Raw genomic sequence first — 21,076 nt, forward strand, 5'->3', positions numbered from 1 at the left:
CGTCCCGACCACACTGGATGGAGGCTGGCTTATTGAAAACAGCGAAATCTTACTTCCAAGGCAATGTAGTTAGAAGCAAGATGACGAACATGACTTTTGATTGATGCTAATTATTTCAAAGAAAACTAAAACCGAGCATGTGGGTGGAAAGCAGGGACACTATGTGGGCATGATTTCAAAAGGCTTTAGATTAGAAGGATGTATCTGCTTAGAGCACATAAGCTGAACTCTGCTTCAGCATCTGCAACTCTCACTGGAAACCAGCAATACTATTTTAAATCAAACACACCTACATGGGGAGGGGGAGGGGGAATTGTGCCCTACCGCTCCACCCCTGCCCTAAAGTCTGTGTATCAAAACCAGGCAGCATGTTGACAAGAAACCTCATAAGACTTCTCCCATATCAGATCTAGCAGTCTGGGTCTTCATAATTTTTGCACTCTCTGTGGAAAAGCAGGGCCTATTTAAATGCACTCTCGTATTTAAATGCCTCAGCTTTAAGGAAATTGTTTACGTGTATTTATTAAACGTATTCCTATAACGATACTGTGCTGTTACTTCAACATAAAGCCAAACTCAGTATCCCTTCCTAAATTTGCTTCCTATATCACCCCCTCCTCCCCAAATGCTTTGGATGAAAGAAAAATGCTAACTCTTGTGTCTATCAACATCAATATAGCTAATTTTCAACGTGGCCAAGTTGCGGTTACTTAAATGTGGTGTCTGGAGCCACAAAGTGGCAAGATGGACCTTCCTTCAAATCTGAAAACTGTTTCAGGTTTACAGAAAAATCTGAAATCTTAAAAATAAGAGCGTTAAACTCCACCTCTAGTTTTAAGACACACCCTTAGTGGTCATTGCTGGCAACCACAACAGTATTGTCAGCCTTCAAGCTTTGGTTTCCCTCAGAAAAAGGCAGTGGGTGATGGCAGGACCCTGTCAAGAGCTCATCAGGGGCAGGTCTTACAGCAACCACTGGTGACTTGATATCACCTGACTTGCATGTCGCCTCCAGGCCCTGCATCTTGCTACAGTTCCCCTGTAGCTGCTCCAAAAGAGCCAGTGTGGTACAGTGTTTAGAGCTTCAGATGAGGATACCAAGTTCAAATCACCCCTCAGCCACAGAAGCTCACTGGGTGACTTTTGGGCCAGTCACACAATCTCAGCCTAACAGAGTCGTCGTGAGGATAACATCAAGGAGAGGGGAATGATTTAAGCTGCTTTGGATCCTAGTGTGGAGAACGGAAGGGTATAAATAGGGTAAATAAATAACATAGTTTAGGATGAGAGGCAGATAAAAGATTGGTGGATCAGTAACAAGGAGGTGGGGAAAGGGGAAAGGATACAGGAGGCTGTCAGGAGGAAGGAAAGATGGTGATGTGGGGAACGTAAATTGTCCCCTTTAAGTCCTTTTAGGTTCCGTACCATGCAAACACGCCATAGCTATCCTGGGTAGACGCTGCTTGGCTGGGGAGGAGAAAAGGACACAGGAAATGGGAAGAGGCTAGAGCACAGGTGTCAAACTTGCGGCCCTCCAGATGTTATGGACTACAGTTCCCATCATCCCCTGCCAGCATGATGCTGGCAGGGGATGCTGGGAACTGTAGTCCATAACATCTGGAGGGCCACGAGTTTGACACCTATGGGCTAGAGGGTTATTGAGGGAGGAGAAAATGAGAAACCCCCACAGGTTTTTGCAGGTCCCCTTCCTCTATTCTTGAAATCTGAACATTGTCGAGGCATATAAATAGGTCGGACAGTGGTAATGATACCGACTCAATCATACAAGCATCTTGAGATTTTGAAGAGGACTACACAGCACATCCTGCCCAAAGAATCACAGTAATGGGATATGAAAGGTTAGCCTACTTTATATTATATGATTGGTTGTTCAATACACTGCAATAGAAAAATTCGACAGATGCCCACAGAAAGGTTTCCAGAAAGAACATCCTGGTCCTTCTAGTCTGCTTCCTGTTCAGCCTCCCCTAAGGTGGATGGGATTATTTATTTATTGTTTAGTTTTATATACCGCCCTATCCCCGAAGGGCTCTGGGCGGTGTACAACAAAATTAAATCATAATACAACTAAACACAGTCAAAACTAAACAATTAAGGTCCAGTACAAATAAATTACTAATCCCCTTTAAAAACAGCGGTTAGTACAAAATTTAAAAATCAAAGTCGAGGCGTCCAGCAAAACCTATTTTAAAACCCTCTCTAAAAGGGAAAACTGCTGGCTCCATCAATAAAAAGATGTAAACAGAGGCGAGAACAGAAGGGGGGCACCATATTCAATCCGGGTTGATGTTATCACTTCCAAAGCGCCCTGTGGAACAACCAATCTCAGTCTTACGGAGGCCCCTGAGGAATTCACCCAGGTCCTTGCAGGTAGAGGTCTGGACGGATGGAGGAAGAGTGTTCCACCAGGCCGGGGCCAGGACTGTAAAGGCCCTGGTCCGCGTGGAGGCCAGCCGTATCATTGAGACTGGTTGCTTCTCTTATGTGACTGGTTGCTTCTCTCTGACGTGATGACACCATCATGTGAGGTTATCGGGAAAGAGGGGGAATTCAACATGGGTCAGCAGTTTCAGCAGCAGTATTCATCACAAATAAAGTATGACTTGTTATGAATAAATTCAGCTATTTTCAACTGAGAAGTAACTTGTATAAAGGCCAAAGGCTACCTGCGAAGGGATTTGGGGACAAGAACACCTTCTATTGGCCTTACACACATCCTGTGTGTGTACCTATGCAGGTGGGACTTCCAGGATTTTTCTCTGTGCAGGAGTTATGCTCATGTAGGGACAACTCTAGCAAGTATTCGGATGGGTGACCTCCAAGGAACACCAGGGTTGTAACATGGAGGCAGGCTATGGCAAACCACCTCCAGACGTTTCTTGCCTCGAAAACCCCACCAGGGGTCGCTGTAAATCAGCTGTAACTGGGTGACAAAAACACCAAGTTCAGCTATATACTTACATCAGCTGTAATGTCATTGAATTTTGTTATAAAGGCATGTTTCACAATGTCCACTGCAATTTCTGATGCAATCACCATACAAACATCTGGAAATAATACCCAAAGATGGTCTGTAAAGATAAAAAAATGTACATGCTTAATATGGTAAGAAAAATAATGATGAAAGCACATAAGGTCTATTGGCACCACAGCAAAATCCCAGATGTTATATTGATCATACACAAGTGAAACATGAAGAAACAATTGCACTTTCCCACAACACACAAGCAATCTTATGCGATCAAAAGGGTCCAGATAGTCCCCATAAATATGGCTTTCTACTGTCTTCTGAGGCAAAGTACTCTATATAAGTTAAATTATTATTTAATTATATTATTAATTATATTATTAATTATATTAATATATATTATTATTAATAAAAAGCTAACATGAAGCTCCTATGAACTGTTCAGGAAGAACACATTCAAGCAGCTGTTTCTCCAATGCTGCAGAACATAAGTTCTGTGTAGATGTTTAATTAATGTACATAAATACATTGTTTGCAACTTTGCCTGCCATCTCACTTCCATTCTCCACATCTTTCAGGCCCATCGACACAGGAGCTAGACCAGGGGCCCCCAACATGGTGACCATGGGCACCGTGGTGCTCCTGACACCTTTCCTGGCATCCCAGTGTTTGAGAAAGTGGGTGGGGCCACTGAACATCTGATTGGCTGTGCAGATAAAAATAGTGTTGTTTGGCTATAGTGTTAGCGTTATTCTCTCACTCCTCTTTCCCAGTGTATTTTTTAAAAATTACTTCTCCTGTCCCCTGAACTTGGGCTTCTTCTGCCTGCACTGGTTCCGCCTCCACTGCTGGCCATTTTGTAGTTCTGCCCGCCGTCCCATTTCAAAATTCTAAAGGTACCCACACAAAGGTTGGGGGCCCCTGAACCACTCAAATACCTCCAAACACAACAAGGTCTGACCATGTGATTTTTACCGTCGCGGAAACTGAAGGTACAAATGGCACATAGAATGCTGTTACACAGTTGGCACCCTGAACTCATGGAGGCAGGATCTACAGTAGGAGTGACCAACCTACGGTGCTCGAGATGCTCCAATTGGCCATGCTGGCAGGGGTTGATGGGAATTGTAGTCCATGAACATCTAGAGCACCATTAGTTGGCCACTCTGATCTACAGCCTTCCTTCTCGCTCCTACGCAGGACTAGGGGAAAAATACAGAGCCTCTCTCCTGTTTGTCAGTTCTGCACATTAATGCTTTCTTAATGTTTTTTTCTAAAGTCAGGTTCTTTCATGGTTGCTTCAAGGTCAACAGTCCATCAAGGAACCATGCTACTATGCTAGAAACAAGAATACTCCCCAGAATTATACTACCACTGAAATATCAGCTTCTGTAGCACTGAATGAGTCTCCATCTGCTAGCATACTCCAAACAAACTTTTTTTTTATTTCAAAGAAAAGCAAAAACCTTATGCAGCTAGCCTGATATAGCAGACTGGGTGTTCTCTAATGGGCAAGTGTTGATACAGGCAGCTTCAGAAAAACAAAGTGGAGCAGAGCTCAATTTGTCAGTATGCCATACGGTTCCAGCATCAAAATGCATACAACCAAAAGGCATGTATGCTCCTCGCAGTGAATATAAAACAATCGTGTCCGTAAGCTTTCCATTTCTATGTTTTTTAATGCAGCAGCAGAGATTACCTGGATTCCATGAAAACTGCTCCATGTTTCTTAGACAAACGATCAGTAACAGCACATAGTTTGTGAATCGCTCCTTGATATCTGAAAAGAATAATCAGATCATCTCTCTGCACACAAATATCAACTTGATTGGCAGCCTGCTATACTGAAAACCCGGAAGACAGACAGACAGAAGCTAACATCCAGCCAGTTTCCCAGATGTTGTTTCACTATTAAGGGTTGGACAAGAGAGACAGCATCTCCTTCACCACTGATGAAACAACTTCTGTTTCACTTTGAAAAAGAAAAAGAAAACTACCGCAGGTTTAATATAAAGGGTACATTTTAAATATGCAGAAACAGGTCTTGCTGAACCACTGGGCTCTATTTTCGTAACTTATGGTGCAAAGTCCTACTTATATTGGTCCTGCTTTGCCAGTTCCCACTCAAACACTTGGAACAGATTTATTACACTGGTGGTTGTGGGTTTTCTGGGCTGTGTGGCCGTGGTCTGTTAGATCTTATTCCTAACATTTCGTCTGCATCTGTGGCTGGCGTCTTCAGAGGTGTATCACAGAGAGAAGTCTGTTACACACTGTGTGTTTGCAAAAAAACTTTCCAAAATAGTCCAAAATGTCTGCTCATATTTTTAGGCTTTTCCAGGCAGGCTTAGCAATGGCCTGAAGGGAAAAAAATCCTGTCCTTTTAACAGAGGGTTAATGGGGTGTTATTTACCCAGGAATATTATTATTCACTTCCAGGCCATGGAAAAGTTCATCTGCCCATTTCTATACATTAAGCCATATCAAAGGGGGAGGATATTTTCCTCCAGGCCTGCTGGCAACCCTATTTCCAGGCCATCAGCTTCATACATCACTTTTTAGCATAATTTTATGTTGTATTGAGATCCTCCACCCTACAGCAATATAACACAAAAATAGCCATTTCATTGCTTGCTTCTTCCAGAGGAAGAAACAGGAAAAATATTTCTACTGCACCACTAACTGTACAAAGCTCAGGCTTCAGGGATGCTTGAGTTGGCAAACACCTGTATTGGGGAATAAGTATCACTTATAATGAATTCTCCCTTTAGGCAAGAACAAGGAATAGATAAACAGCTGTTCTGTGGTTTCCTCAAACACCGGCTGGCAAGCTGAGCTCGGGAATAAGCTGGCTTCATCTGTTCTCTGTTTGTCTAGAATGACGTGATTTTATTCTTCCTCGGGGAAGGGCATGCGTTTGAGTCACGTCCTACAATATTACATTGTGACATGGATTGATGACATTATGACTCTTGGCTGTAATTTATGGATGAGAAATAACCAGCAATCCACAGCCTCTAGTTTAAAGGGAACAAGAGAACAGACTGCCTTCAAGGTTCCCAGAAGATGTTTAATATATCAGAATTGCAACACACTTTCAGATATTTTTAACAACACAATGCATTTAATGTGAGTCCAGTGAATTATCAAATCTAAACACATCTATGATACTGATAGATGGCTTTCATTTTTGGGAGACGGTTTCCCCTCAGCCTAACTCATGTTGAGTAACACTCCAAACACTGAAGAACAATAAGTCACAATAAGATCACAAGCTGGAAGGGGCATAGCAGAGAGGGAGGAGGTTTTGCCTCTAGAGACAAGATCTCTTGCCATCCTAAAGATCTGATTACTCAGATCCGTATGAATTTACAAACTTACATCACTGGCCCTGTGTTTCTATTCAAATTCATAGACTACATCAGACACAATGGATCAACAGCAACTACTGCACGAGAAAGACACATGAATGTACATACCGCTGTTTGACATCTGAAACAAATTGTTCTTCTCAAATTTCTTGAAAACACTTCCTTTTATTTCAACAAACTGAAATGGAAAGAAAGCAGCATTTCCTTACTTCATTTTTTTAAAAAATATATGTTTAAAAGAGTCTGTGTTTGAAAATGTATAACTAGGTAAAGACCTGTGCAAACACCGGATCATGATATCACATCACGATGTTTACTAGACAGACTGTGTTTACAGAGCGGTTTGCCATTGTCTTCCCCAGTCATCTACACTTTACCCCTGGCCAGCTGGGTACTCATTTAACTGTCCTCGGAAGGATGACGGTTAAATCTTGAGCCAGCTATCTGAACCCAACTTCTGTCGGGATTGAGCTCAGACTGTAAACAGAGCTTGGACTGCAGTACTGCAGTTTACCACTCTGCGCCACAGGGCTCCTTAACATGTATAAATACCTGAATATATCTTTTTCTTAGAAAGGCAAAACCATACACAGTGACATCCTATTAAACTGAGAAGCAAGTATTTACTTAACACTTACATTGTTCGACATCATGATGGTAAGAAGTGACTTATTGTGGGAGTTGAAAGCAACATTGAGTGTAGTTGCTTGGACCATTATAAGAATAGCATGCAAGACTGTATTCAGGAGTTAAGGAAAAAAGCTATTCAGGAAGTAAAAAGTAGTTTGCCACACATATTCTCCTGCATCTTCAAACGTCTCCTACAATATAAAACACGCTCTGATTTCACCCTGTTATTCCATTCCACTAAAATTCATTGTTTCCAGTTCTTCTGAGAGAAGATTCAGCAATCCATCACAGTAGGTGAGATACCTCTGGTTTACCTGCATCACCAAACAGATACCAAAACCCGCAAGTAGCTGTTCATGTCTTATGTTTACATCACAAGGATTGGAACTCGTTTCATTTTGGCAAGATAGTTAAGGGCAATGTAGCATTTTCCTCGCCCCATTGTTAGGGGGATGCTATCTGGGTGACTGAGATGCACTCCTAACTCAATGTAACTGCTTGCAACGATATATCAATGCTGCTACAAGATACCGTGTTTTCCCGAAAATAAGACAGTGTCTTATATTAATTTTTGCTCCCAAATACGCACGATGTCTTATTTTCAGGGGATGTCTTATTTTTCTGCTCCACAGCTGCATGCTCTGGTGTTCTGTTTGACGGGCATGCTTCCAAACAAAAACTTTGCTAGCAAAACTTCTACTACGTCTTATTCTCAGGGGATGTCTTATTTTCGGGAAAACGGGGTATATGTAATCAGTCTGCATTATGTTACCACTGCCATTTGGGGCATTCTTTCCTTGAGCTTTCCTTTATGGCACCCTGATCTCATGAGATTCGGTGTTGTTTCCGCTGCTCTGTGGGGGCGGGATGCCAGATGGCTCTCTACCACTATCTGGTTCCGCCCGTGGGGCGCCTCAGCTCTGCAAACTCTTTCTTTCAAACTTCTTGGAAAAACATGAAGGGGGACTGACAACTGGGATAAAGGGGATGGCAAAAGGCCAGGTTTGCCAGAACTGGCTTTGCCAAGCTTTGGTGCTCTGAGCTTATCAATAAACGCTACTGATCAACAACACAGTCCGTTTACTGGCTTAATGTTCGAGACCTCACACCAGCGATTCTCAACCAGGGTTCCGTGGTACTCTGGGGTGCCGTGAGAATGTCCCAGGGGTACCGCGGCAATGCTACCAGCCCCCCTCACTTTTGTGGTGTCTCCCACCAGTGCCAGCAAGGACATGGAGCTGGCCCATGGGGCAGGGCCTGCTGCAAGGTCAGCAGCCACTTCCCAACCCGTCCCCAGTGCTTCCCTTCACCCTTGGAGGTGAAAGTGTGGGGATGGCAAGCAGGGGCACTGGGAGGGGAAGGTGGAGGGGATGGCAGGGGTACCATGAGATATGAAGAGTGAGGCCAAGGGTACCGTGTCGTTGAAAAGGTTGGGAAACACTGCCTCACACCCATTCCCCCTCACAATACTATTTCAAGTAGAACAACATGTAGCTATTTTACAGGAATGGGGTTTTTTTCCACAGGAATGGGTTTTTTTTTTCAAACAGTCCAATTCTAGGTTTGAAAGAAGACCTCTTTGTGCAGCCCAAAATAATAACTAACATGGTGGGAAGACTGGAGGAAAAAAAGCCGAAAGTACTGCTGCACACACTGTGACCAAGTGCTAGCAGTCTGAGACTTGCCACAGCTGTTGATCTTGCAGGAACAAAAAATCTTTACTGATTCGCGTACAATGAGAAAGCTCCCAGGGTACAAGCCACTGAAATAGCAGAAGCCACGAAGTAATTATCCAACGTTAAATACAAGCAAGAAAACATACGGATTTCCCAGTCACCAAAATGTGTGCTTACTGGAGGTCAAATGATTTTGCACTTACTTACTTATTAATTATTTAGGTTTTTATACCGCCCTATTCCCAAGAGGCTCCGGGCGGTGTACAACATAAAATCTCAGTACAGTTTTAAATATAATTGCTAAAACCTTTAAAAACAGCAATAAGAACAGTAAGAGGCGTCCCACAAAACCTCATATTTAAAAACCTCCCCAAGAGGGAGGGATGGCGAGTCCCATTAGATGAGGAAGGGCCCAGATGTAAAGAGCCAAAAGAGGGGGGGAGCACCTTCAGCGGCTGGTCCCTCCAAAGGCCCGGCGGAACAACTCTGTCTTACAGGCCCTGTGGCCTGTACTTACCTTTCAAATCATGTCAGAAAAGGAATTAACTAAAGTTCTTATTTCAGATCTGAAAAGATAAAAGGTTCTGCAGATCGTCAAACCATAACGAGCAAGAATTCAGTTCTTAGGCTAATAGTTTCACAAACCCACAAGCACAATCAAGGCTCCTATTTTTTTTTGAAAGAACTGACATTAACTTGGCACCGTAACTACATTTATGACACAGAAGGATACAGACATACAGCACAGCCATGAAAAAGTGGGGGATCACCCCTATGTGTGCTCTTTTCCTCTCCTTTGGTTCTGTAGCTGTCCAATAAAGAGCATCCAAGATATCTTGCCCAAAAGATGAAAAAAGACGATCGGCTACCTAGAAAAAAAGAAAAGGAATTTTAATTTTGCAAAGCTATGCTTTTCTTGCACACGACTCATCCGACTATCAAAAGGATACAAGAACAGCCCATTCAAGGGCCTGTGTATTTAGAGGTTTTTTTTTTTAACAAGCCAGCTGGATCAGACCAGAGTCCATCTAGTCCAGCTCTCTGCTACTCGCAGTGGCCCACCAGGTGCCTTTGGGAGCTCACATGCAAGAGGTGAAAGCAATGGCCTTCTGTGGCTGTTGCTCCCGATCACCTGGTCTGTTAAGGCATTTGCAATCTCAGATCAAGGAGGATCAAGATTGGTAGCCATAAATCGACTTCTCCTCCATAAATCTGTCCAAGCCCCTTTTAAAGCTATCCAGGTTAGTGGCCATCACCACCTCCTGTGGCAGCATATTCCAAACACCCAATCACACGTTGCGTGAAGAAGTGTTTCCTTTTATTAGTCCTAATTCTTCCCCCAGCATTTTCAATGAATGCCCCCCTGGTTCTGAAGTATTGCGACAGGAGAAAGAGAGAAAAATTCTCTCTGTCAACATTTTCTCACCCTGGCATGCATAATTTTATAGACTTCAATCATATCCCCCCTCAACCGTCTCCTCTCCAAACTAAAGAGTCCCAAACGCTGCAGCCTCTCCTCATAGGGAAGGTGTTCCAGTCCCTCAATCATCCTTGTTGCCCTCTTTCTCTGCAAATTTTTTTCTATCATCTCCCTCAATATCCTTTTTTTGAGATGCGGCACCAGAACTGGACACAGTACTCCAAGTGCTGTCGCGATCTCTACTGTTTCTTTATATAAGGGCATGACAATCTTTGCAGTTTTATTCTCAATTCCTTTCCTAATGATCCCCAGCATAGAGTTTGCCTTTTTCATAGCTGCCATACATTGAGTTGACATTCCCATGGAACTATCAACTAAGACGCCCAAATCACCTTCCTGGTCTGTGACTGATAGCACTGACCCTTGTAGCTTGTATGTGAAGTTTGGATTTTTTGCCCCTATGTGCATCACTTTGCATTTTGCTACATTGAACTGCATTTGCCATTTCTTAGCCCACTCACCTAATTTATCAAGGTCCGCTTGGAGCTCTTCGCAATCCTTTGTGGTTCTCACCACCCTACATAATTTGGTATCATCTGCAAACTTGGCCACCACGCTACCCACCCCTACTTCCAGGGGAGTTTTGAATTACTACATCATCAGACACTGTAGCGTTACATATATTACCAAGATGACAAACATAACTATTTATAACTTAATCCCATGGCTTTATATATGAATCCAAGGAATTTTTCTACATCAACTGGTCTGCTGAGGAAGATCTGCATAATGGAAAAAAATTCTAGGGGCATTTCTCAGCTGTACACTCAGGTTGTGAGAAACACTACCTGGGCTTCCAGAACTCAGCACTGTCCTGAATGTGAACTGAGTTTGCTTGCTACCACAGCTCCAACACCTTGCAACTATGTCTTGCACAGAAAGATCATCAGGAGGGTAAGCTGTATTTCAGCAGTGTCCCCCGTTACCCATCTTCTCAATGAGACATCATGAATAATCTTCTGAGTAGCTCCACGTTTCCCCAGAACAGTCTGAAATCATGCTTTTAAATTACACAAAAATATCTGTGTGCTTTCAAATGGATGCTCTCTTTAGCTTTTGTTTCAAAGCTGTCACCTTAACTTTTATGTGTATAAGTTCATCATGAGGCCCTCCCCATAACCATCGGCCGCACTGTCGTTGCGATATTTGTTTTTTCACTGGCGGTTTTGAGGTAGTTCTCAGAACCAGGGCAGATGGTGTCAGGAGGCCTGTTATTAGGGGTATTGCTGTTGCTGCTTTCTAAATGCACAGGGGGGTGGAGGAATGGGTTAAATGCATTTCTAACTGTCTTTCTACTGTTTCTGTAGGATGTTATGAGGTACCAGGTGGTGCCCAAGGTCACTGCCTGACCATCTCATGTTGTCTTTCTTATGGTAACTTTTAGGCCCGCTTTCCCAGGCTGGGAGGTGCAAGTTGTTTTAACTATTGGGTTTTGCGTGGGCAATTCTCAGTACTGGCTTTGACCAGGGAAGATCCAACACTATTAAAAACTACTGTTCTTCAACAAGAGTTTGCGTGTGTTTTTGGGATTCTGACAGATGGGGAGCAAGAATATCACCACTGAGGTCCAGAACGGGAGGCAGGTGGAACAGACTCCAAAACTGGAGGTCTCAATGGATGCGCAGCTGTGGCAGCCAATTTTGCTGGTGTGTCAGTGGGAAACCAAGCCATCTCCCACAATGTGGTCATGAAGCTCAAGGCTCTATCACTTCTTGCTTTTGGCAGGAGCTGCTGGCATGCTCTACAGGCAGCCTCAACCACACACAAAAGACAATGTTCATACTCATCCCAGTGTGGCACTCTAGAGGCACAGAGGGGCACACTTTTTAAATAGCATCTTTTGAGATGTGTTCGTAAGTGACCACATGAATGAAGGTCGAAGAAACCATGATCAAGAAGAAGAAGAAGAAGAAGAGTTTGGATTTATATCCCCCCTTTCTCTCCTGCAGGAGACTCAAAGGGGCTTACAATCTCCTTGCCCTTCCCCCCTCACAACAAACACCCTGTGAGGTGGGTGGGGCTGAGAGAGCTCCGAGAAGCTGTGACTAGCCCAAGATCACCCAGCTGGCATGTGTGGCTAATCTGAATTCCCCAGATAAGCCTCCACAGCTCAGGCGGCAGAGCGGGGAATCAAACTCGGTTCCTCCAGATTAGATATACGAGCTCTTAACCTCCTACGCTACTGCTGCTCCAGGACCTGACTCTGGCTTTCAGGGTTCCGCTCTCAGGTCTCTATTTTTTCTCTATTTGTTGTCATCCCCACACGCACCTTTTTAAACAAACCCAGTCAAGGGCCGAAGCACTGAAAGAAAAATACCTCAGATGAACAAAGAGAAAGGGACAAATTGAGTGAAGATGATCACAGTGAACTAGAAAGACACCAACTCTGTCGGCAACTCAGGTTTAACTGAGGGAAGGGTGGCGATGCTCCGTGGAAGCACATGACCCTTTGCGTGGGAAAATGCATCGCAACAGCTCTGACAAGGAAGGGCATCCTCTTAGTGACCTTTAAGCTGGGGGAAAAACCTGCCTCCACAACAGGCCAGCTCACGCACAATCCTACTGTGGAACTGCACAGAAGACCGAACACGAAGCTTGAATATTTAAAAAAGTGGCACACAAATACACTGACTGCTTTCCATTGTCCTAAATAACATGAAGTGACAATACAGAATGACCAGAATTTTAAGGCCCAAAAGCACTGGGACCGTCTTACTGAGGAATGATGTTCACTTTGACAGGTGCTCTGATGTGGATGCACTTAGAAGAAGAAGAAGACGACTTTGGATTTATATCCCCCCTTTCTCTCCTGTAGGAGACTCAAAGGGGCTTACAATCCCCTTGCCCTTCCCCCCTCACAACAAACACCCTGTGAGGTGGGTGGGGCTGAGAGAGCTCCAAGAAGCTGTGACTAGCCCAAGGTCACCCAGCTGGCGTGTGTGGGAGTGTGCAGGCTAATCTGAATTCCCCAGATAAGCCTCCACTGCTCAGGCGGCAGAGCTGGGAATCAAACCCGGTTCCTCCAGATTAGATACACGAGCTCTTAACCTCCGACGCCACTGAAGCTTGAATATTTTTAAAAAGTGGCACACAAATACACTGACTGCTTTCCATTGTCCTAAATAACATGAAGTGACAATACAGAATTACCAGAATTTTAAGGCCCCAAAGCACTGGGACCTTTTTACTGAGGAATGATGTTCACTTTGACAGGTGCTCTGATGTGGATGCACTTACCTCAAGCATATTATAAATGATGTAGAGTTTGATGACAGACTGGCCCCTTATCAGGTGGTACATCATGGAATAGTCAACATAGTGCAGCATGAAGTAGCAGATCACCAATATGATGCCTTTGAAAATATCACACACCTGAGCAGGCTGTAGCAAACGCCGGTCACTGAAATACATCAAGCAGACAAAGCAACAGCAGTTTGCAAACTATAGCCAATATGAAATTCTTCACTCCAAGTAAATATTGACACTCCAAAGTCGTCTGTTAATGATTGTCTCTAAATCCACTAAATCCACTCCAAAGTCGTCTCTAAATGAGCCTTTAATGGTATCAGTCCTGCATGGTTTGGACTCCAGTTAACTTCTCACACCTAGGACTAGTGGCTTAATCTTAGAGCTCAAACACAGGCCTCTCGATATACTCCTTTTACAATAGGAAATGGGAAATGATGTTAAAAGTGACTTGAAGAGAAGAGCCAGTGAACTCCTTTGGCACACCCAAGAGGGGATCAGCAAGTGGATACTTAACAAAATTTCATTCACCAAATGTGAAGCATAGATTTGGGAAGCCAGAGAAATTTACCCAAAGTCACAGCAAAGTAGCTGTGGTAGTTTAATATTCTCAAGACAGATCCTAAAGTGAAGCTGGGGTTCTTTTTAAAAAAAAAATCTGGAAAGTAGGGCTACAGGCACTCTACAAATGAATGCAACTGGCATAATTTGGGGGGCATCATCATAGTTGCACCTTATTTGGTCTGTGTTTTCCCCATTTTGTTTGCAGCTGAACTAACAGCTCCTTGACCAGGTGCACCTCACTGGAGATACATTATGTCCCCCATAGCCTTGTTCCCCTCAACACTCCTCTCCAAGCTAGAGAAGTTGTATGAGCCTGGTTCTTTCAGTGTGGTCACTGAAGTGTCTCTGTAAGGTTGCTGTTCAACTTTGGAGAGGCTCCTTCTGGAGTGTTTGGCGGGATGCCCAGAACGGGGAATGTTACTGTTATCAGTTGCTTGCCTTGCTTGCTTGCCTGTGTGAAACTGTCTGTGCGAGTCTCTGTGTGAGAACCTGAATTGTTTATTTGTTCTTGGCGGGAACTGGTTGGAAGCCTGTAAAAGCGGCTGTTCGAGAAGTGGGGGGGGGGGGGCAGTTCCCGCATTGCCTGTTCCTGACTAAGGATGCCAGCTCAATAAAGAACTCACTACAATTACTTTTGACTGGACTTTACTGGTTCGTTACAGTCTCATGGGCACAGAAGACCACAGCGGCCTACAGGGGAGAGAAAGCCCTTGCTATTTAATCCGTTTTCTTCTTCTGCAAGGAACATTCAGCACTGTTTACTACATATAAATTAAACTGAATAATTCAATTCCTTAAATATTTAAACATGAATGGTGTACACTTGTATTTGGCCTTAATTTTTTAAAAAATTGAAAGACATGATTCTATTATGGCATATCGTACATAACAATCTGCCCTGCTTATAAAAACCCTCCTCAAGGCTACGTGGAAGCATAGTTACATTTTCTGTTATTCATTGCAATGGTGATTGGCTTAACCAAACCATAGCACAAATAGAAGAAGAGGAGGAGGAATTTGGATTTATACCCCCCTTTCTCTCCTCTAAGGAGACTCAAGGCATCTTACAAACTCCTTTCCCTTCTTCTCCCCACAAACAGACACCTTGTGAGGTACATGGGGCTGAAAGTGTTCTGAAGAACTGTGACTGGCCCAAGGTCACCCAGCAGGCTTCATGTGTGGGGATGGGAAAACAAATCCAGGTCACCAGATTCATGTGGAGGAGTGGAGAATCAAACTCAGTACTCCAGATTAGAGTCCACCACTCTTAACCACTACACCAGTGATGGCGAACCTATGGCACGGGTGCCAGAGGTGGCACCCAGAGCCCTTTCTATGGGCACATGTGCACAGAGTTCAATATGTTGGGGGGCGGAAAATCACCCCCCCACACACACACACACACATACCCCTAGGCTGGCCTTGGCATGATCCTTTACCTGGGAGTAAGCTCAGTTGCTGGCAATGGGGCTGGCTTCTGAGTAAACTCTCCTAGGGTCGTGATTCATCCATTCAAAGTGTTGCATGGTTGCTTCACCAAGCTTACTCCTGAGTAACATTCGCCTCGGAGCCAACTGTTTTTTTCTAAACTAAAACCTCAGTATTCAGGTTAAATTGCAGTGTTGACACTTTGTGAAAAATAAGTGGGTTTTGGGTTGCAATTTGGGCACTCGGTCTCAAAAAGGTTCACCATCACTGCACTACACCATGTTGGCTCTTCAAATAACACAGGACAGACAGTTCATGTATGCCTAAATTCTATACGTGTATCAATATATTTATCAGCAGAAGTCACTAAAATTTTATTCTATTGATATCTGACTTGAACCTGTACAAGAAAAGATATGAACAAAATCTTTTGAGGCTGAAAGTGTTAATAAACAGAAACTCAACAACCTATTCAAATACAAAAACGTTTCGTTTTTAGTAATTATTGTTCTTTAAAAGCAACAGACCAGTGCAAAGTAACTCAGCACACTGTCACAAAAATGTAAAAACTGTACAATCTCAACTTCTTGCTTAGCATTTCAGTGTATGATCCTGCCTTTTATTAGGGAAGAGAACTTTTTCATCAAATGCATTTTCTTCCTTTAAATATCTGTAATAAAATTTTAAATTAAATTTAAAATCAGTTTAAAACAGTTATAAAATCAGTTTAAATCAGTTATAAAAATTATGTCTTTTAGTTAGACAGTTGTGTTTTCGATTTCAGTGTGGTGCAGTGGCACTGGACTAGGATCTAAGGAGATCTAAAATCTACCCTCTGCTCTGAGGCTCACTTGGTGACCCTGGGTCGGCAGGCCAGTCGGTCGTTGGTCACTCACTCGCTACATAGCCTACCTGATACGATTAAGGTGAGGATAAAATGGAAAGAACTATATATGCCACCCTGAAGTACATGATAGAATAACAAGATTAAAGTGTGTTGCCAAAGGCTTTCATGGACGGAATCACTGGGGTGTTGTGTGGTTTCCGGGCTGTATGGCCACGTTCTAGTAGCATGAAGATGCCAGCCACAGAGGCAGGCAAAATGTCAGGAGAAAATGCTACTAGAACACGGCCATACAGCCCGGAAAACCACACAATACACCAAGATTTAAGTGTACTATATAGAACAAATTCACTTGGCTGTAATTTTTGCCTGTAATTTTTGCCTCTCCTACAGAACTATCATGAATTTCATAGGGAATCCAACCATTACTTGAGGCCTTCTCCCTGCCAAAATTAAAACAGATAGGAGAAAGAATCCTTGCTTTACAGTCAATTAAAATTCTTAGTTTAATAGGGAGGTGCTGGACAGCTCAAGGGAACAACAGATAGTGAGCACAAACCAGTGGTGTAATGCCCACTGGGCAAAGTGGACAGTTGCCCAGAGCACCAAAAATGCAGGGTTCGTTTGTGGTTTTTTGGTATTTTAATGGGTTTTCCATTGTTGGCCTGCAGGGGGCGCAGTTTTTAGGCTAGCAGCACCAAAATTTCAGGGATGTTTCGGGAGACTCTCCTGATGCTATCACCCAGGTTTGGTGAGGTTTGGTTCAGGGAGTCCAAGGTTATGGACTCCCAAAGGGGGTGCCCCATCCCCCATTGTTTCCAATGGGACCTAATAGGAGATGGGGGCTACACCTTTGAGGGTCCATAACATTGGACCCCCTGAACCAAACTTCACCAAACCTGGGTGGTATCATTAGGAGAGTCTCCTAAAGATACCCTGAAAGTTTGGTGCTGCTAGCTTAACAATTGCACCTCTGACAGCAGGCACACTCCAAATTTCCCCAGATTCCCCTTTTCAATCCACCCCCTTCGGCATGGATTTAAAGGGAGAATTTGAGGTCCCCAGTTTAAACATTGCAAGTGATGCTGTTTCAGGGTGTGGGAGAATCCACCTCAAAATAGCATCACTTTCAATGTTGTTTAAACTGGGAACCCCAAATTCTCCCTTTAAGGTGGATTTAAAAGGAGAATCTGGCCTCCCTAGTTTAAACACCATTGAAAATGCTGCTGCTTGGGGGTGGATTCCAGCATCACTTGTTTAAACTAGGAAGCCCAGATTCTCCTTTTAAATCCACCTTAAAGGGAGAATCTGGGGTTCCCAGTTTAAATAACATTGAAAGTGATGCTGTTTTCCCCAATTGGGGGGACTAGTTACAACACCATAAAATGTTTTCAAAGCAGTAATAAAACATTTTGAAAGCATGTTTTTCAGATGAAATGAAATGAAAATGTTTTTCAAAATTATTTCTGCTGTGTGGCATGGCCTATTGCTGTGTTCAGATTTGTGAGCTGGGGCATGTTCTATAATGTGATGGTGACTTTGAAACGACCTGGTGTAAAAAATCATTGCTTGGTCCCGATGGGGGCGGCGGCTGCCCATTTCCGTGGGGCACGCAAACAGTTTGCTCTCAACGATAATGCAGCCTCTGGGCACAGCTACAAGGGGGTCGGGGGGGTGCGCTTTGCACCGGGCACGCGCCTGGGGGGCATCAAACTCAGGTTTTCCCTAGGGCTTCAGTTTGCCTAGTTACGCCACTGGCACAAACAGTATATTAAAAAAGGAGAATTTCTGTCTATTTATTTACAAATATACTTTTTCAAGTCCAGGTGGAGAAGTCTATTTTAAAACAAGACAAGGGGAATTGTGCAAATACACTGTGATGCTCTCCCCTCCACATTCATATCTAATTTGGCATTTAGTTTAATTAATTTTTAAAATATTACCATTGCATTCCCCTTCTGAGGCTGCTAGCAAACTTTTAAAAATGAAACCAAAATGAAGCAAAGTAACAGAACCTATTTTTAAAAAAGATTCTGCTAAGCAGACAGCAGGCTAAATCTTTTTGTCTGAAAACACATTTACTTTTAGCAAGCATACCGTACAAGAAGCTTTGCTCTCTTTGAGCTCTCTTAGGCCCCTTCCGCAAATGCAGAATAATGCACGTTCAATCCACTTTCACAATTGTTTGCAAGTGGATTTTGCTATTCCGCACAGCTGCAAAGTGCACTGAAAGTGGATTGAAAGTGCATTATTCTGCATGTGCGGAAGGGACCTAGGAGAATGCAAAGGGGATGCCTCTTGGAAACTTCTAAAGCACTTCCTGCTATAATGACAGTAGGTAATCCAAGACAGGATTTTTGCTCTGGGGAAGAAAGTGGATACACAGTGGACGGTACCATCTCAGGGAACATTGCCATAATGAAACAAAATAGGTAAGTTTCTTCCTTTACAGCTGGTAGGTGAGGATGGGAATTGACGACCATGAACATCTGGAGGACCACAGTTGGGCAACCTTGCTATACAGGGTAATCCTGGTATTCATAAAACATTTGACAACACTGGTCTGCAGTCAAATAATAAGTGGATGACTGACCGTCACGTTCTCCTCCACCTATCGTCTTTCTATATTAAGCAGGAAACTAAATACATGGGATGGCTGCTGTGAAATTCAGTCCTGCCCACGTCCCATTACAAAGCTCAGGAATGATCCCCCCCCCCCCCCGGCCATCAAGCAAAAGCCAATTAACAGACAGGCTACGCATGTAAGTACAGATGTTCCCGTAATCCTGGTAAAAAATCCTGGAGAAAAGGGGGCCTTTGTCCATTGAAACAGTTCTGCTGGGATCATGGGACCTGTGTGGACCAAACCGTCATGGGATGGGGCTGCAGTAAGGCAAGGAACTAAGTGATATGGAATGAAAAGTTGGCTGGATCCAACCCTCAAAACCCAAGCCCCTTGGCACCCATCCTACATGCTACGGGTTAAGCTACCAGGTGCTTAGCCGTTTTTCTAAATGTATGCTACCCCACAAAAGCTTTAGAAACAGGCGAAGTTAGAAATTCAAACAAATGTAATCTACTTCCTTCTCGGGAGTCGCATAAATCCACTAACATTGATCTACATGACTAGTTGTGATATAGATCAGGGTTTCTTCAAACAGCATATCACTGTGTGTTTCAACAGGCTGATGCCAGAACTACCTCTATTATGTACCTCTGTTTTAAGTAAATGTTGTGCGTGCATCACATAAGAGTCCTAACTCCATCTACTGGCTAAGAAGAGCATTTAAACCTCCAGTAATGAAGATCAGAAGACTAAGGCTTGAAAAACACATGGTGTACCGTTTTCTCAATTTTATTTTTATTTAATTTAAAGCAACTGCCCAGGACAATGAGCCCTGAGTCCTGTTGGGAAGGCAGGGTATAAATAAAAATATAAATAAGTATCAATAAATGTCTCCAAGAAGGGTTAGGGATCATTTTTTCAACTTCAAATCACCCTCACTGCTAGTTGGGAGTCCCACTTTGTAGACAGGGATTTTTAATATTGATTCATTTTTGGCACACTACCTGTATTGCTTAATAAACCCTGTTCAAAGGAGAGCCATAATGCTCGCCAGGTTTAATGTTATGCCTTCTGCCTTGTTACATGGCAGATTTAATAAGCAAGAAAAGGCTAAAAGATTGTGCCCATAACGATGGCTCAGTTGAATCTCTGGCCCATCAATTACTACACTGTCTCAGATTCAAGGAAATCAGATCCAAGTATGTGAATCTTACTCCTTTACATTTACCCCATCTCCCCGATTTAATTAGATTACACTACTTGTTGGACAACCCTGATCCTTCTCTCTGTATGATAGTGGCAGACTTTTTCCTGGAAATTACTAAACGCCAGTAGATTTCCTTCAACCTGTATTGTATATGCTTTTTAATCCGTTTTTTATTACTGTTGTCTATGCCAATAAAGGCTTGCTTCTTCATATTGATTCATTTAACAAACTATATTGAATTCTTCCATCCAAACGAAATTTATACCCTGCCTTTCTGCCCCTGTAAGAGCCACTAGGATAGCTAACAAATTAACCTATTAAAAAGTGCAACAATGCAAAAGGGGAAGGGAACCAACTATTCACTAACAATGACAAATATAGGAGAAATCCATTTTGAAAAGCACATACAGTTGCACAGAATAATCAAGAACAAGAAAATCCAATAGCAACGTGCAAGAAACCATGAATGTGAAAATCACACAAGAAGAACTGAGTGACCTCACCAAAGAGTCAGTCACCATCAAACAAGCTGGAAGCCCAATGAAGAACATATCTCACAGCAGCCCAGTAGGACGTTTCGAATCATCATCTTCATATAAATAAATGTTATTTTTTTTCTCTGAATAAGAAGTGCGCTTCTTTCTCTCATGAATGAAGCCATGTTATTCATTAGGCTCCTGGCTGTCTGTGTCCCCTTTCGTGCTACTGCACCCGTTTGCAGGGTGCTTAGAGAGACTGCCATTTTCCTCATTTAGCCAAAACAGACATAAAGCACAGTATAAATACATTTAATAAATAAAACAATAAAACAAATAATACATTAAAAGGATAATGGACTTTTAAAATTAACGAGCAGAGAAAAGTGTGATGTTTATTAATTTATAAATAATGTTTATAAAGAATATAACACATGTTACTAAGGACCAACGGCTGCCTCATTTGATAAGAGTATTTACAATACTTGGGGCATTTACGTGAGTATTTGCAATACTTGAGGCAGATGAAGTTGGAAGATCATTCAATAAATGTACTTACTTGCTGGTTGGATGCAGCAGAGCAGGTTAAAACTGAATCC

The 21,076-nt window shown here is 43.0% G+C and overlaps 1 protein-coding gene across 2 annotated transcripts in view; it reads right to left on the minus strand.

Moving 5' to 3' along the window:
• The window catches only part of TAPT1 (transmembrane anterior posterior transformation 1), an 82,416-nt gene that overhangs the window by 12,102 nt on the left and 49,238 nt on the right, over positions 1-21,076 (minus strand). For both annotated transcript variants that reach the window (XM_048509388.1, XM_048509389.1), the window contains 6 exons: positions 13,384-13,546; positions 9,400-9,535; positions 6,999-7,096; positions 6,469-6,538; positions 4,689-4,769; positions 2,983-3,092 (listed from right to left, as the gene is read on the minus strand). In XM_048509388.1, the coding sequence (XP_048365345.1) occupies positions 2,983-3,092; positions 4,689-4,769; positions 6,469-6,538; positions 6,999-7,096; positions 9,400-9,535; positions 13,384-13,546 (658 nt within the window). The remainder of the gene's footprint in view (positions 1-2,982; positions 3,093-4,688; positions 4,770-6,468; positions 6,539-6,998; positions 7,097-9,399; positions 9,536-13,383; positions 13,547-21,076) is intronic.

Source organism: Sphaerodactylus townsendi, linkage group LG10, assembly GCF_021028975.2.
Source record: "Sphaerodactylus townsendi isolate TG3544 linkage group LG10, MPM_Stown_v2.3, whole genome shotgun sequence".
Taxonomy (NCBI): Eukaryota; Metazoa; Chordata; class Lepidosauria; order Squamata; family Sphaerodactylidae; genus Sphaerodactylus; species Sphaerodactylus townsendi.